Here is an 18,044-nt window from a genome sequence, read left to right as displayed (position 1 = left end):
TGTGGAGAGGGGCAGCTCCCCTGCCCAGCACTGCAGCCCTCTCCTCTCACATCCCACAGGAAAGAGCCCCAGAGACTCTGGGCTCAGGATGCAGCAGCTCAAAGGCACTTGTGGAGATTGACCTAAAGGCAAAACTCAGGGGGAACAAGAAATTTGCATTTTGCAGATGAACAGGGACGTCAAGATCAAAGTTCTCTCCTTGTGAGTGTTGGAAATGTGATTTTTCCGCCCCCTATAACCACCCCACATTCTCATGCACAGCTTCTGGTGCCACCCACGACAGGCATGAGGGGTGTGCATGTCCACAGAGCAGCCTGAAGGCTGGTGACGCTGGAAATAAGGAATGTGTCACCTGGGATGACAGCTGGGAGAAGACAGGGGGGCTGCAGCTGCCCTCCCAGACTGAGCAGGCCCTGTGTGTTCAGTGAGGTGAGGACCATGCTGAAAAATAACAAGTCATCATCTAATTAAAGCCTTCTCTGAAAGGTGTAGGTGCCAGGAGGTAATTAAGCCCATAGCTTCACTTTGTCAGCCTTGACTTTCAGGGGCTGTAATTCCTAAATTGTCACAACACTGGTGTGACACGGTTCCCCTGCTCCTCCAAGGTGCCCTTCAGGCTGCAGGGGAAGTCCCTCACCTGGAGGTGTCACAGGGTGACAATCAGAGCTCTTCCACTGGAAATGGGAAAATTTTGGGAGATCCAGGGTGTGCTGTGCAGCTAATGCCTGCTCAGGGCTCAGGCCATGCCAGCCTGAAGTACCAAGACAGTCTGGACAGCCCAGCAAGGCCTGGCTTGCCCTTGGGGTGCACAGACACTTCAGCAAAGCTCCAGCTTTCAGTTTTCACTGGTGGTGAGGAGCATTCTCACTCCTGAGCAAAGCATCAGGGTTTTGTGGCACAAAGGAGGATGATGGTGGTCACTTCTAGAGGTGGGTGTGACCCACACCTGCACTCACACCCACCTTCCCTGTGTTCTGCCCCAGGTGAAATTACTCCAGGGAATGTCTTCACAAAACATTCATGTGGCATTCACATTCTCTGGAAAACTCCCTTTACTCAGAATTTTTCTCCTGGGAAGCCGAGAAGCCTCAGAGAAAAGGAAAACAATTCTTATCTCATTTGCTTCTCCTGTGTCTTGCTCATGTGGAATGTGTTTGGAGATTGTTTACCCACAGATGATTGTTTCATTGGATTCTGGTGTGAGTTGTTTTGACTCATTGGCCAATCAGGGCCAAGCTGTGTCAGGACTCTGGAGAGTCACGAGTTTTCATTATTATCTTTTTAGCATTCAGAAAGTATCTTTTCTGTATTCTTTAGTATAGTTTAGTATAGTATTCTACAATATAATGTAATGTAATGTAATGTAATGTAATATATAATATAGTATTAAATTAGCCTTCAGAGAACATGGAGTCAGATGCATCATTCCTGCCCTCGTTGGGACACTCCCTGCAAACACAACACCTTCAGGCACCTGATTGCTAAGGCAGGGAGTGACTGTTGCTGGGGAAATGGGTGTGTCTCAAAAGTCAAGACTGACCCTTGGTTATTAAAGCACAGAAGCAATCAAAGCAATAAAACATAGCCAGTGGAGTTCACATAGGGCTGAAATCCTGCTCCTAGCAGAACTCAGCATCCTGACAGAGTGATAGCTGCTAAAATTGACTGGCAGAATATTGGAGTACAACTGGTACATGCAGTAACTGGGCAGATGATGTTAATTGTGCCTGAACAGAGGCAAAGGCTTGTGATGTGCCAGGAGTGCTATTTCAGGTATTGAGGTTTCTTATTCTGGAAATCAATTATTATTGACCAGGACAGACAAGAGAGGAAAAGATAAAAAAATTATTAGGGAACATTAAAGGTGAGAAAGTTGGCCTGACTCATAGAAAGCAGTAGGAGCTTTCAAGACACTGAGGATTAATTTTAATGTTTCCTTTTACTCCATGCAATAGTGAAAGAGTGGGAAGCGAAACAAAGCCTGTGATACTAGATCATGAGCCATCTCCATACATGCTTTTCAGTTTTCCATACTTGGCATTTTTACTTAGGTTTGCTAAAACTGGGTTTGTGAATCACCCACCACAGTTTCACACTCATCTCAGGATGCTTGTCCTCAGCTGGTTGTTTTTTTTTAATCAAAAAGCACATGCTATTAAAACTTCCTTCTTTTGCAGCCTGCTGAGGTGTTCTGAGCATCTCCCTTGTGCTCTGAAGCACAGCAGCCAGCCTCAGATGTTCTGTGGGAATGTGCAATTGTTCCTGTGATTGTCCCCAGGTCTGTGCTCCCATCAGAGTCGATGCCAGTTGTGCTGATGGAACACAACTGGGATAATGAGGTTTGGAGGATGGGAGGCCAGCCCTGGGTGCTATTGATGGCTCCAGCACAGAACAGGAATCCTGTGTGCCTGGAGTCCATTATCCCTGGGGGGACATCAGCAGCAGGAAGGCAATGTGGGGACACTTGGCTGGTGGCCACACTTTGGTGGCACCCATGTGTGACACGTGGGCTGTCCTGTGACCTGCAGCTCTGAGGACAGCAGCCCTGGCACTGGGGGACAGACAGAACATCTCACCCAGCCCTGTGCAGATGTGTCACAGATATGTTTCAGGGAAAATCCTTTTGCTAGGATTTTTCCTCCTGAGAAGCTGAGAGGCCTCAGGAACAAAATGTAAACAATGATTATCTGCTGCTGTGGAATGCAACAGGTGCATCTGTGATTGGTCTCATGTGGTTGTTTCTAATTAATGGCCAATCACAGTCAGCTGGCTCAGGCTCTCTGTTCAGTCACAAGATTTTATTATCTTTCCATTCCTTTCCTTTCAAGCCTTCTGATGAAATCCTTTCTTCTGTTCTTTTAGTATAGTTTTAATATATCATTTTCTTTTAATATAATATATATAATAAAATAATAAACCAGCCTTCGGAAACATGGAGTCAACATTCTCATCTCTTCCCTCATCCTGAGAACCCTGAAAACACCACCACAGAGATGTCCCTGCTTGGGCAGGTGTCCCCAAACCTTTGCTGCTCAGCCTGAGTCTCCATGATCATACATTTCTGGCACTGTCTGAGGGTCTGACCCCCAAATTTCATCTCCCTTCAGACCTGTCTCAGCTGTCTCTGATCCACATCTTGCTCAGGTCCGTGTGGGTGACAGGCCACTTCTGGGATGTGTCACAGGACCTCATTCCCTGCATTAATGCCTGGTGCTAGAAGATCTCCTTGCTCAGGAGAAGTTTGAGATCTTGCTTAGCAGAGGCCAAAACCGGGAAAGCACAGCAGCTCCTCCAGCTCTGGTAGTGGGCTAAGATCATGCATGTGTAGGGTTTCCTGCAATGAAATTCCAGGTTTCCTCATAGTACACATTTTAAAAGTGCATAGTCATGCAAGTCAGCCAAAAAATCCAGGAATGAAGAAAAAGAAGATACAGGGACTCCGATATTGCCTGGCGGCACAAAGGTTTCCTGCAAGTCAACACACAAGACACTCAGCTGCTGAAAGCAAAGGCAGAACTGAAATCAGGTCTGAGCAATGACAAACCACGTGGGGAAGGGAAACAGAGGCCTCTGCTTCAGCTTGCAGATTGATGGCTAATTGCCAAGAAGAAAATCAGCCACACATAAGCCCTGCTAACTGCATTTCCCTTGGGTTTGTGCCAGGAGGAAAAGGCTGGATTCCTGGAAAGTAATGCAGCATCTGCAAACAGGGTTTTTTATTTCCCCCTGAGAGTTAACATGATTTCATATTTCAGTCCTTGCTGCTGTTATCAAAAACTCTGAGATGTGGATATCCCATCCCTGGGAACATTCAAGGCCAGGTTGGATGGGTCTCTGAGGAACCTGATCAATTTGAAAATGTCCTTGCTCATTGCAGGGGGTTGAACTAGACCCTTAAGTGTCCCTTCCAACCCAATTCTATGATTCTACCACCTGTATAAAAAAAAAAGACAGGAAAAGCTGCCTTCTCTGAATGTTTAACCTGTTTGTGCCAAGGAGATTCCATCGAGATCAAGGAGCAGCCATTCCATTTAGGAGGGCAATATTCTGTATGCCTTGGAAAGCAACGTGATGCAACTGGGGGAAAAGCAGAATGAATAATGACTGAGGCTTTTTGGAGTGGAAATAACATTTTGATGAGGCATGCAGGGACTGCAAAGTAGGACAGCACAGTTTGATGGGATGCCTGGTTCCTGGCCTGGCCCTCAATTCTGTGGGACTGGTTTCTTTCCTGGAAACAATTCTGCTTCTTTTTTTTTTTTTTTTTTTTTTTTTAACATTTTTTTCTGAAATAAGGAGCCATTGTCTCTTAATGCACAGCATCCACCTCTGGTCTAGGACAAGGATTTAACAACTCCTCTTGGGAAGGGCAGGGATAAGAGCCCTGGTGCTCTGGGCTGTCTTCCCCACTTGGAGAGGAGCTCAGATTAAGGACTGTGATGGAGATTTCACTAAAGGATCATTGCGCACAGGCTCTGCAGGCTATCAGTTTACAAATAATCACATTATACTTTGCTTTCAGATAGGATAGGTAAAACCACAGCTTACAAATCCAATTTCTGTTCTATATTTGATCATCAGAACAGCTAATCCTCTCTGTAAACAGTAAACTCTGTCCAGAACATTATCATGTTCTGATCTGCTCTCTGTAATTGGGTATTCTTCCAAGAATTTAATTTCTGTTTGATTATTTTTATTTTACCCTAGTAAAATTCCTAAATAAATAATGTAAAAATATTTTTGAAGCCAGTGTACCCTCAGTTTCCAGTTCTACTTCATTTCTCCTAGTTTCAACCTGCTGTCTTCAATACTTTAGCACTTGGTCATGTCTTTCATTCAGCTCAGTGAGCAATGTTCAGAGTCAGGGCTGAAATTGCAGGCTTTAAACCATCTAAATTGCAGTCTTTCACTAATGAGAATGGGGGATACTGTGTCAGAAAATATTCTAGTAAAACTCAGTGATGTATCTTGCATGGACTGTGAAAATTGCTGCTGTTTCTGCAAGAGCAGCTTTCATGGAGGATTTCTGAACTATTAAGGCAGAAGATTCATGTGAAATTTTTCATTGTGATTTTCCCTGTCTTTCCAGAGGTGTTTGCCATCCATAATAAAATGAAGAACAATCCAGAAGTTTTAGGTATCCCTCTGTAGGAATCACTGGAAGGAATTCATATTTCTCAATGCATAAGCAAATAGATCTTCTTTAAAAAATATCCATAAATGTCCTCTCTGTCATAGTCCCCAATATCCAAAAAAAGCTTTACCTAAAATCCCATATTTCAAAACATTCCAGCTTTCTCATTCTTTAAACTCAGATACAAGCACAACATCAGCCCAACTATACCCAAACTCTCAGTCTCCTTTTTTTATTTCTGGCACTAATTAACAGCTGATATTCAGAAAACCACTCATTTATCTGAGCTTGGAGTGTTAGGAGCATTAAAAATAGGCTGCCAGATTTGCCATCTGTTTGATGCAGTGGGAGCTGCTCTGGGAGAATAACAGAAAACCAGAGCATGTGTGCATGTCCACGTGTGGGGGAGAGAACACGAGAGCCTCAGCTGAGGGTCTGAGCAGAAATGAAAACTCCCCCAAGCTCTTCAAACACTGACTCTGATAGGGGATGAGAAGTGTGGCAGATATTTTATCCCAAAAAGCCACAGATCTGTAATGCTGCTGATTCACACATTTTTGGGCAGGGACATGGCTTAGAATGTTCATTTCACCACTAAATGTCTGTGTGGGGTTTGTTTGATGTGATTTTAACCCTCCCCAGACTCAGAGTGCCTCTCTGCCAGGTGCCCTCTGCCAGCAGGAAAGGAGGACAATTCCAAATCAGCCCAAATCTCCAAAAGCCCCTCTGGGATGGGATGAATCATCCCTGGAGAGGCCACCCACCCCCTCAATGACTGCAGGGCTCTCCTGGAGCACCCATCCCTCCCTTGTGCTTAACTGGGGTCAATCCCATTCCTCTCCCTATACATTGCCCTAAATCAGGGAACAGGAGCTGCCAGACAGAGCTGATGTACCAGGATCCTGAGGTATGTGGTAAGTCACAATCCCAACCCCCTAACATCCCTGAAAAGAGAGCTCTAGGAAAAGAGATTTTCCTCTTTTTAGGAAAGAAAAATGTCCATGATGCACTCCCAGGACAGCCCTGCAGATTGTCACTGAGAGGGGCAGCATGGCAGAGGTTGGCTCTTCCACTGTGAGCAAAGAAGGATCTCAGTGATTTTTAGAGTCATCAGGGCTCATAGAAAAAGGGGGATTACATTCAGAAGAGACTTGTGCAACATACTCACTGTACTAAGGGGCATATTGCAAATATTGCATCTGTCAGTACCAATTATTAATGGCAGAACACAAGCAGGAACCAGCAAGGCTGATTGTGAGGGGTCAGGCTGAAAGTTTCCTGTCTTCTGCAACAAGAATAAAAACATTTCAAAAAAGTATTTCAACCTTTAACAAATGTCTATATTCTGGCTTTTCTTAACACAAGAAGGGCACACATTTGCTGCTAATGGAGTTCTCTAAGTGCAATTAACCCTGCAGCACACGAAGGCATGAGGCTTGAAATGTTTTGTAAACTGGATAATAGGGATGCTTCAGCACCAAATGTTCTCAGTGGCTGTGAGTGAAAGTGCTTGTTTCCAAGCTGCTCACACAATTAAAGCCTGACATTGGCACTGGCTTGGTAATAGGGGACTGTTAGAAGGAAAATGGTAATTAATGGAGTGAGGAAAAGCAGGTTTGAGGAGATACCAGCAAAACTTGAATCTGTATAAGCAGGTTCATGAGGAAGGTTCTGATGCCTTGAGAGGCTTCCTGGAACAGAGGCTGGACAGTGTGAAAGGAATAAAGCAGGGATTTATTAAAAAGGCCTTCAAAGGATGCACCTTGGGCAGTACAAGATGGCCACAAGTTTTTACACTTTTGTAAGTTTTGGTCCATTTCCATATTGGGGTTAATTGTTCAATTACAGCTTCAGGGTATGCAGTCCCATCCTCCCAGATGGCTCTCCTCAATTCCCTGTTGTTTGCACTTTTTGGGCCTTTTGGGCCTTTTTGTTGTTTGCACCTTTTGGGGCTGAAGTTGCAATGGTGTCCTTGGTTCTCCAGCTGTAAAAGGATTGTTTTATCTAATTAAACTGCAAAGAGAACTTGCTAACATTTATATGAAGTTCAGAGTTCTGTACTAATGCAGTACAGAATCTGGAAAATATGAAAGTCAAAACTTAAAGCATCAGTTCTAGTAACAGAATGATTTTGTCCTGTTTGTGAGGAGCCAGAAGAGTCGTTTACAAGGAGAATGAGCTATATTTGGCTGCTCTGAACCCATAGGTAACACCAGAGTTACCTATGAGAAAAGTGTTAGACTGAGAGTGTTAAACTTACACTTTGTCTGGACTAGTGTGAACATAAACTGCAATAAATACAATATACTGAGTGTGACTTCACAAAGATAAACAGCAGTAAACAAGCCTTGCTGGGTGATGGGTGTGGAAGAATTTTGGAGCTGTGCTGGAATTACAGAGCTGTGTTTGGATTATGGTTTGTTCCCCTAAACGCTCTGAGAAGCCCCCACTGGGGAGGAAGGAGAAAGGGGAGTAGAGGAGAGAGACACCCATGTGTGACATTATCCTTCATGTTTTTAAAAGCATGAGCTGAAGCCATTTTTACTCCTTAAAATGTTTATGTGCTGCAATGTGACAGAGCTCAAGGAACCTGCTGCTCATTTCGTGCTGCTTCACACCAAGCAAAGTTGGAGTTCACCAGGGCCAGCTGCAGTGAGGATGCCAAGGCCAGCCAAGACCTGGCCAGACTCAGGCTGTTCCACCTTTTCCCTCCCACACCCACAGAGCTCTGCCAGCATTAAGAAAGTGGCCTTGATCCCACATAAACATCCCTATGGCTCACCGTGCTCAGGCAGGATGTAGCACAGAGCATCCCCCAGAGGTGCCCATGTCCTGACTGCCACCAACACCCACCCTGTGCACCCCTTTGGTGTTTGGCAGCTGGAAGGCTGTTCCCCTAAACCCTCAGAGCAAACAGACACAGCATGGACTCCATGGGCTTGCCTTGCTGTGCTGAAAGAGTTGTGGGCATGCAAAAATGCTTCATCACCTCGAAGGGATCATCACGCCATTATTTCTTTTGCCGTGTTTTGTTTTTCATCTGAATCCAGCTTTTCAGGTTAAAAATAGCCTGGTGAGCCTTGGAAAAATCTGTTGGCTTTGCTAGAATCTGGGCATTCATAGCACAGATGCTGCTGCTGCTGTAATTGAAAGGAAAATCTCACGTGACAGAAGCGATTCCTTCACACTGATGTTTCGATGCAACAACCCTGGTGTGGCAAACATCTTTTATGGAAAATCCTTTCCTTGAGATTTTTCCTCCTGAGAAGCTGAGAGGCCTCAGGAACAAAATGTAAACATTGATTATCTGCTGCTGTGGAATGCAACAGGTGCATCTGTGATTGGTCTCATGTAGTTGTTTCTAATTAATGGCCAATCACAGTCAGCTGGCTCGGACAGAGAGTCCAAGCCACAAACCTTTGTTATCATTCTTTTCTATTCTATTCTTAGCTGGCCTTCTGATGAAATCCTTTCTTCTATTCTTTTAGTATAGTTTTAATGTAATATATATAATACAATAATAAATCAAGCCTTCTGAAACATGGAGTCAGATCCTCGTCTCTTCCCTCAACCTGAGCCCCCTGTGAACACCATCACACCTCGGCACCAAAGTTCAGTCTGAGCCTTGTCCTCTTCTTTGGGGACCTCAGGCCATGAGGGACAATGGCTGTGGATGGCTCAGTGTCCTGCAACACAAGTCAGGTGAGTAGACACCGAGAAATCTTGAACTCAACGCATTTCTTTGAGGAAAAGAAAAAAAAAAGAAGAAACAAATTTTCTGCTTAACATCCAGAATGACTCAATAAACCAGCAAAATGACTCCAAAATTCTTTACTTGCTTTCTGAGGAAAATACCATTGAGTGATTTCATAGAATCCTTGACAAAGACAACAGTCATCTTCTTTTTTTCCAGTTACTTCAGGCTCTGTAGCTCTCCGATTTTCCATACTGGTTACAAATGTGATGTTGATTAAGACACTGGAAACAGAAATCCTCTTGAAAGAAGCATTTTTCTCAGATGAACTCCTTAAAACTCTTCAAGCAAAGCCACTAGCCTGTGACATTTAAAAAGGAGAGCCATGGAGCCATCCTGCTGGGAATAAGGCCACTGGCTGGTTCTGCTCTGCTACCATTTAAATCTCAAAGGTCAAAAGAAAATGTTCCCAGTAGTTTCTCCATGGAAAAAAAGATTGGGCATGAGCTGGGGAACGTTTGTTTTTTTTTTGCTGGTGGATTTTTTAATTCAAAACAGACTCAATAGGAGTTTTTCTTCAAAACGCAACCAAAGGGTTAATAACAGTATGAAGGAAAATAAGACTCCAGATTTGGCTTAAATTTGGCACTTCACTGATATTGGGGGTTTGAGTGCTTGACCCCATCTAGTGGCACTCCAGGAACGAGGAGAAACCCCAGCCCATGGGGGTTTGTCGAGATCACTTTATCCTACATGGGACAGAGCCAGAGCTTCTTCCCCTAGCCCTGCTGTGCTCTCCTGTCTCTAGCTGCACAGCAAGGCAGGGCTGGCACGCGGAGGTGATTGATTCCCTGTGTGCTCAGCCCCAGGTGCAACTGAGAAGTGCAGAGGGAGCTGTGTGCCAAGCAAGTGGGTGATGGACTGCTGACTGAGAAGATCCTTGTTGGAATTCAGGACATCCCTCTGGCTGTCCTGGACTGCCAGGACCCCTGCCAGGTGCCTGTGGTTTTGATTATGACCCATGGAGCAAATTACCAACCTTAGATGAAGAATTGCAAGCCACGACAGTTTAAATAGAATGATAGTGAATTTATCACAGGGTGAAAAATAGATTTTTGGGGTTTTTAGAATGGGGCTTCAGGGGGCAAGATGGAGGAATCGGCATGTCCAGCCTTTCTCCTTCTTCTTCTTGGCCTCCATCTTCTGCTGTGATGTTGGCACTTTGGGATTGGTTTAGAGTAGAAGCTCACGGTCTAACATAGGTGATAGGTATTGGAAAGTAATTGTAAACATGTACACGTAGTTTTTAGTATAAAGGCGTAACACCACCCTGGAGGCAGGCAGAGTGCCTGGACTGTCTTGCTGAGCTGACCTCAGCTGGACAGGAGAAAAAAATTTATAGATAAGATACAACAAACAACCTTGGGACTGAGAACTGAAGAGTTTTGACTCCTTCTTAGACTGCCAGGTTGGGAAAAGAGACTTTCTAACGTATCTTGGGGTCACTCTGACCAGCTAGAGAACGCGAGAGATCCTTTACAAATAAATAAACTAAGCAGCACTTGTTTCCCCCAGGTGTGCATCCCTTGTTTCCCCCAGGTGTGCATCCCTTGACCCCAGTGGATGCTGGATAGGAAGAAGGTTACACTGGAATTTCATTTTTCACCCAGCTCCAAGAACAAGTGACCTCTTTGAAGCTGTTTTGTGCAGAGCCCTGGATCTGGAGCATGGCTGTAATCCAACAGCCTTTGATCTTCCCTCCTGCATGACCATACCTCTACCAGCTTGAGGTCTCATAGGTGGAATCTGCTGGCCTGGGCCACCTCAGGTCCCTCCTAAAGCTGCCCCAGCTTGGAGAGGTGTTCAGCCAGCTCTAGAGGAGATGCCAATGCTGTGGTCAGCTTTGGTGAAGGCAATTTTTTGCCTCTGGAAGGTCAGTTTAGCTCAGTGCCCTCTTCTCCAGGCTGAATAGACCAAGTGACATCAGCAGCTCCTCATACAGCTTCTCCTCAAGGCCTTCACCATCTCATGGCCCTCCTTGGGACACTCTCTAATAGTTCAATGACTTTTTAATATTATGGTGCCCAAACCTGCCCCCAGCACTCGGGGTGAGGCTGCCCCAGCCCAGAGCAGAGCAAGAAAATCCCTTCCCTTGCCTGGCAGGCCATGCTGGGCCTGGTGGCCCTGGGACTGGGATGTCCCTCCTGGCCAGGGTGCTGCTGATTCACATTCAATTTCTCTCAACCAGGACTCCCAGTCCCTTTCCTTGGTGCTGGTCCTCAGCATCTCACCCCCCAGGCAATGCACACAGCCAGAGTTACCCCATCCCAGGTGCAGAATCCTTCATTTTCCCTTGTTGAACTTCATCCAGCTGGTGACGGCCCAGCCCTCAGATTTGTCAAGGTCTCTCTGCAGGGCCTCCCTGGCCTTGAGGGAGCCAACAGCTCCTCCCAATTCAGTGTGATCAGCACATTTATTTAGCATTCATTACAGTCCTGTGCCCAGGTTGTTGGTGAGGGTGCTGAAAGGCACAGGAGCCCTCCAGGACCCCGCCAGGGATGGGACACCAGCCTGATGTCACCCCTTCACTCCAACCCTTTGTGCCTGACCTGTGAGCCAGCTGCTCACCCACCACTCCACACATTATCCCACTGTGGGCTGGACATTTTGGGCTGGACATTTTGCCCAGAAGGACATTGGGACAGACAGACATGGCCTTCAGCCCTTCCTCTGGGACGTGCTGTCACCATCCTGCTTTCCAGCGGGCTGATGGTGCCTCCTTTATTTTAATAACTCCTGGGAAGGATTTCAAAGCCAGACAGCTCTTCTTTCATAACCAGCAGGTCCCTCTGCCCTCGCTGCTGTGCCCCTCTGGGGCTGCCAGCACACAAACCTACTTAGTTTAGCTGCACTCTCCTGCTGCAGAGCATTTACAGCTCTCACCTGCACAGTGCAGGGTCCCGGGGGAAGCAGCCGGGTTTGTCCCTTCCTTTACCCCGCAGCGAGGTGAAACAGCTCCTCCTCCTCCCAAAGCCAACAGCACACCCTGCGGCAGCACCGCTGGAAATTCAGGATGAGGCCATGGAAACGCAAAAATTGGCTCTGAGCAGCTGCAGCCACAAGCAGAGCTGGGGAAGGATGCTCGGTCCCCAATGCCAGCTGGGGCTGGAGCTGAGCCCTTCCAAACTCAACAAGTGTTGCTATAATGAAGCTTGTTCCTCGTTATTGGTGGACAAGAAGCTTAGCATTGATTTAATGAGTTCCCCTCAGAAGCCTCCACTGCTGCATTCCTTGGAAGATTAAGGGCTGCTGCTTTTTATCCCCCCTCCCTTCTGCTTCTTTCTAATGATGTTACTGAGCAGGCAGGAGAATCTGAGCTGTGCCCTGCTTACCGCTGGATGAACCCCATTTACACGGCTTTTTTACTTCAGGAATCCTTCCAAGCATTACACGGGTGGGATTTTACATCTGACAAAAGAAACAGTTAATATTGACCGAGATTAAACCCCCTTTAATGCCGCCTGAGTTTGCATTTGCTTGCTCATGTGACTGTGCCTCTCCCGTGCCTTCCTTTAGTGCTAAAAGTACTCTCCAGAGGCTGGTTGGAGAAATGCTGTATTTTTTTTTTTTTAATCCAGCATAGATGACAAACACTGTGCATTACCAACATCTACGGAAACACTCACCATCCTTTTGAAATTTCAGTACAAAAATTCCAGTACAATTTTTGTACTGAACTGTACAGGTACCAGGAGGCTCCATTCAATCCGTGTTTCTGGGGGCCCACAATTTATTAAACAACCAATTTATTAAACCCTGGAAAAAGAGAATCAGAGCCCTCAGCTCAGCAGGGCCAGCAGGGACAATCTCACGGCAGCACAGGGACCAGCATCACCACTAAGCTACGTCTGAGACGGATCAAGGGGAGCAGCTTTCTCTGGGGAACGCGGCACAGATCTGAATTCTCCACGGTCTTGTTCTCTCTCTTGCTCTCCAAAGTCACAAAGGATGTGACTTTGAGCGGTGGTAGTGAATTTCCAGGGCAGTGTGGAGGTGTGTGGTGGGATGGGACTGCGAGCACCAGCTCTCCATTCACTCACACACCACAGGGGACAGAAAGGGACACGGCATCGCTGCTGCTTCTTTACAAAATTAAAAACAAAAGGCGACATTGGGTGAACCGAAAATTTAGAGCAGGGAGGCGAGAGTGATGTGAATTTTGCAAATCAGAGTTTACTTGCTCCGGAGCTCTCGGTTACAGAAAAGGCGCTTGGTTTGCGGCCAAAGAACCGCTGACAAAGAGAAGGGGGGAAATAAAAAAGGCTTGCAGAAAGGCGTCGGCATTGTTTGCGTTTAAAAGCAGCGGGCTGTCAGCCCGACAGCGTGAGAGCTCTCCCTTTTAGCCAGGACACATTCAGAGAGAGCCAGGACACGTTTCTCCCTGCGCTGTGACCCGTGCTGAACCAAACAAGGCAGGCAAAGTTTGAATTATCGGCGTTACCGAGCATTAACTTGGGCAGGGGCGGCAGAGGGTCCCCGCACCCCCGGCACTGCCGGGCCGGGCGAGGTGCCCAGGGGCAGAACCAGCCCCCAGGAGCTCGGAAAGCTCAATCCCTGCTCCCACTGCCTGGGGGGGACACCTCGCCCCGGGCTGAACTTTGTAACACAGCGCGATGCTGCTCCGGGAGGGGAAACCGAAAGCGAGCATCCCCGCGGCGGCAGGGAGAGCTGGCAGCGATTCGGTGTTGGCAGCGTCCAGCCCTCCCCTGTGCCAGCCTCCCCTTCCCCTTTAAATAAACACCCGTGCACGAAGCAGCGGGCACGCAGGATCCCCCCCTTCCCATGGAAAAGGGATGCGGAGCCCGTCCGGGAGCGGCCGCAAAAACAGCGAAAGTACCTTTTGGATTCTCCCGTCAATGTCCAAATAAATGCATTTGGGCCGGTAAGTGGAGGAGGCCGATCCCATCTTGCCGCGGCTGGGCTCACAGCGGGCTCGTTCCCGGCGTCAATCAGAGCAGAAAATCAGCTCTGTCCCAGCCGGCCGAGCCAGCGCTGCCCGACAGTTCGGTGTCCCCGCTCCGCTGTATCCCGCCGTACTCTCATTCTGGGAAGGTCCCTCCTCTAACATGCATGCATTTTGCTGTGCCTCTGTCTCTCCCTGCCACCTCCTTTTAGTTTTGCCTCGCTCCGGATCCAGCTGCCTCGGACGGGGAGAGGCACGGGCTCCAGATGCTGCCGGCGAGCCCCCTCTCCATCCCCATGGCAACAACCCCTCGTGGCTCTGAGGCTGGGCATCCGCATTCGGGCTCTGACCCCGGGACTCACCAGCTCGGGATCAAGGGGCATTTATCCCCCAAGGGGGCTGCAGAGGAGGAATAACCCCTTTATCGGGGTGCTGAGAGATATAATTTAATTTTACGCTGAAATAGGACCGTATTTATTAATGTGTGCCCCTCCTGAGCTGCTTGCACAGTGACACGCTCCCGTCTGGAAGTGCCCTGTGCTGGAAGTGTCCTTTCAGACACCCAGCCGAGGCTTGCACCGTCTCACTCCAAACTCAGCAGCTCCATCTCCACATCCCTCCCGTTACCATCACCAGGACAGAAGGAGCTTTTTTCCCCCTCTGTAAGATCCAGCAGCACGAAGAAACCACAAACCCCATCCTCTCGCCCACCGCCATCCGCGCCACCCCCGGAGCGAAGGGATTTGTTATTTAGGGGAATGTGGAGCCTCCTGGCAGAGGCATCACCCCCGAGGAGGGCAGGAGGGAGCGCAGCCCCAGCGATGCTCCCGGAGAGATGCCGGGTGCCCTCTGCTGTGCCCGGGGCAGCGGAGCTGGGCACGGCTCGGGCGCGGAGCTGGGAGGCAGCAGAGAGGATGCACAGGCAGCACACAGCCTGTCCTGACAGCCTGAACTCTGGGTTTTCTGGGGATTTTCGTGGAGAGGCTGCAAAAACATTTTCTGGCCTCTTCTGTGCTGTGCTGGTTGGGGCAGCGCAGTCAGGGATGCTCAGCCTGCCCACCCTGAGCCCTCTGTACAGCCAGAGAGAGACAAAACTGACCCCAGCAGAGGCCAAGGGGCTTGGCTGTGGCTTCTCCTTGGCTGTGCCTTCTCCTTGGCTGTGGCCTGTCCTTGGCTGTGGCTTCTCCTTGGTTGTGCCTTCTCCTTGTCTGTGGTTTGCTGCCCCAGGGAAGGCAGGCAGGGCTCTGCTGCTCCACAAAGGGGATTTGTAGGGCTGGAGGGATGCCTGGGTCCCAGAGCTGCCTGGCAGTCAGAGCTGGGCTGACCCTTCAGGCTGAAGGCAGTGGTGCTTCTAAAGCTCTCAGAGGCAGCAGCAAGGTGGTTTTTTTGGGGAGTGCAAGTTTTGCTTCACATCATTCCTCTGCCAGCTTGGAGCAGGCAGTGCGAGTGTCTCAGGAGGGAGCCCTGGGCACTGCAGGGTTGTCCTGGGGCTTGTCCTGCCCCCTCAGCTGTGCCACAGCCTGTCCCATACCCCACTACCTACTCGATTCTCCTCTGGGCTGCATTGCAGTCTGTCCATCCCACAGATTATCCTGGAAACTCTCCCAGAGGCTGATCCCTCAGATTGCCCCACAGGTGATCCCTGTGGCTGTTCTGAGCTTCTCCCACTTCAACAGCCCTTCCACACCAGCCCCACTGCTCTGCACCCCAGTCAGGACCCCTGTGACCCCCCACTCCACACCCTGCTCTGCTGAGCACTGCCTCTATCCTGTTTTGCTGTGGTTCAGCCCTCAGTGACCTGACTGACCCAGCAGGCTCCTGGGGAAGATGGACATGATGACAAAAATGCAGCCATTGGGAAAGAGACAACAAGAACACTCCCTCTGGGGGATGCACATGGGGCATTTGGGGTTGGAGAGGAGGATGCTGAGCTCTCCCACTGTCATCACCCTCTCCAGGAGTGGTCAGACATCATCACTGGGGCATTTCAGGATTTGATCACACATCACTGAGATATCTAATGATCAGTATCACACTGGTGAGAACCTACTTTTTGATTATTTTTAATTTTTTTATTTTTTTTTTAATGTGACCAAGGGCAAAAGGACAAGCTCTGAAATCCAGGTGATGATCCCAGTCTGCCTCTCCACTGTCCTTGCCCTGTCTACTCTCCCTGTGTATTTAAAATTGTGTTTCTTAAGCTCCATCCCCCTCTCCCTAATTACAGTAATGCTTGTTGGAAAAACTGCTTTGCTGTACAGCTGCTGACTGTTGCTCTTTTCAAGAACTTCATGCAGAAGTGAATCTTCAAAAGCTGAGCACTCAGAAATGATGACAAAAGCCTGATGCAATCAAAGGCCCAGTTTAAGACCAAGCCTGAAAGATAAAATTCATCAAAGAGAGTGTGCAGCTCCAGCAGATCACTGCCTTGAGCTGCTTTAACCTTCCAGAGTCTCCTTATTTCAGTATACACTGGGCAATGTGGGGCAAAAATTATTGGGAAGCATTATCCTGTCTCATCAAATCCTTCCAATCCAAGACCAAATCCAAGCAGTAGAGTGCCAGACAGTGATTTTCCATCGTTTGCCTTAAAGGAATGTTCTGCCCAGCTCAGGGCAGTGCCAGGCTCCTGTGCCCCTGACCCCATCAGGTGTTTCACTGCTCTGCTTTGCCTCCCCTGGGTTTTTTACTGAGGCCAGCACTTCCCTCTGTACTCTCATTCCCTGGAATGTTCCTTTTGGAGAGCTCAGGGTCAATCCCAGGGATGTGGCAGTGTCCCAGCCAGGTGTCCCTTACCCCAGGGGTGCTCCCAAGGGATGACAAAAGCAATTCTCTCTCCCAGCCCTGGTGTCAGCTCCATGTGCAGAGGCAGATTTTTAGGGTTTCCAAGGAGGAACCAGAGGATGCTCAGATCCCTCATTGCCCTGGGATTGTGCTGATTGAGGCACAGCTCAGCCAGGCTGGCTTTGCACGGGCTGAGATCTCCCCCTGCTGCAAACCCTGCTCAGAGGAAGAGGGAGAAGCTGTGAGGATGAAGGGGCTGCTCAAGTCACCCTCCATGCAGGCCTGGGGTGGCACCATTGCTGTCCCCTCCCATCCGTGTCTTTCCCCAGCCCTGAAGTCACTGACACAGCCCTCAACCTCCCTCAAACCTGGTTTTCTTGCTGCAGTCAACAAATTCAGTGCCCCTTGCAACCCACTGTGTGCCCATCCAGACCTGGGCACTGCACATCAAGGGTCTTCAGAGGGACTGAAATGAGGGAAAAAGAGCCAGAAAATGCAAAACTTACAGTGAAACATTTTGTACTTCAAAAAAAGTTTGCCTAGAATTAAAAACAGGGAATAGAAAATGTGACAGTGTTCACAGGGGTTTTTGGATTGGGGAAGAGACGAGGATCTGACTCCATGTTTCAGAAGGTTTGATTTATTATTTTATGATATATATTATGCTAAAACTATACTAAAAGAATAGAAGAAAAGATTTTATCAGAAGGCTAGCTAAGAATAGAATTGCAAAGAATGATAACAAAGGTTTGTGGCTCGGACAGAGAGTCCGAGACAGCTGACTGTGATTGGCCATTAATTAGAAACAACCACATGAGACCAATCACAGATGCACCTGTTGCATTCCACAGCAGCAGATAATCATTGTTTAAATTTTGTTCCTGAGGCCTGTCAGCTTCTCAGGAGGAGAAATCCTAAGGAAAGGATTTTTCATGTAAGATGTCTGCAACAAGAAAACAGAATTAAAAACATGAAATCAACTTTCTTCCTTACCAGTTCCATATCTTCAAGTACTTTCTCTGCCCATTAATCCCTCCTGCTGCAGGTCCCTTGTGTCTGTCTGTCTCCATCTCCCCAAAGGGCCCTGACCTGCTGCTTTACCTCTCATTCCTCCAACCTGCCAAAATTCCAGATTGCCCCTGGAGCTGGGAAGGTTTCCCTTCCCCTCCCACAGCTCCTCTTCTCCCTACTTCACTCAGTCTTCTCTCCCTCTTTTCACCCTCTTTGGTGTTTTGCCATTTTTGCTTCTGGGTTTTTTATTTTTTCCCCCACAGACCTGAAGTCATGCAGGCTTTCTGCCGGAATTAACTTTCTGATTGGAAAAAACTTCCTGATTCAACAGCCAAATGGTGGCTGTGGCAGTGGGAGCCCCAACGACCTTTCCAGCCCAGCTCTCCCTCCTCTCCCTAAACCTACAGAAAGATCATGATGTGCTGCACATGGAAATTTTACCCCATTTCTTTGCACTT

At 48.1% G+C, this 18,044-nt stretch overlaps 1 protein-coding gene across 1 annotated transcript in view; it reads right to left on the bottom strand.

Moving 5' to 3' along the window:
* Positions 1–14,143, bottom strand: part of PDE9A (phosphodiesterase 9A) — a 57,138-nt gene extending 42,995 nt beyond the window's left edge. Inside the window, exon 1 of the mRNA XM_054291311.1 lies at positions 13,726–14,143. Coding sequence (XP_054147286.1) covers positions 13,726–13,794 — 69 coding nt within the window. The 5' untranslated portion in view covers positions 13,795–14,143. The remainder of the gene's footprint in view (positions 1–13,725) is intronic.
* Between the last annotated feature and the right edge of the window lie 3,901 nt (positions 14,144–18,044).

The sequence above is a fragment of the Melozone crissalis genome, unplaced genomic scaffold, assembly GCF_028551555.1.
Source record: "Melozone crissalis strain CALT ecotype California unplaced genomic scaffold, PUWL_Pcris_2 ptg000090l_1, whole genome shotgun sequence".
Lineage (NCBI taxonomy): Eukaryota > Metazoa > Chordata > Aves > Passeriformes > Passerellidae > Melozone > Melozone crissalis.
This window is presented reverse-complemented; position numbering and strand designations above follow the sequence as displayed.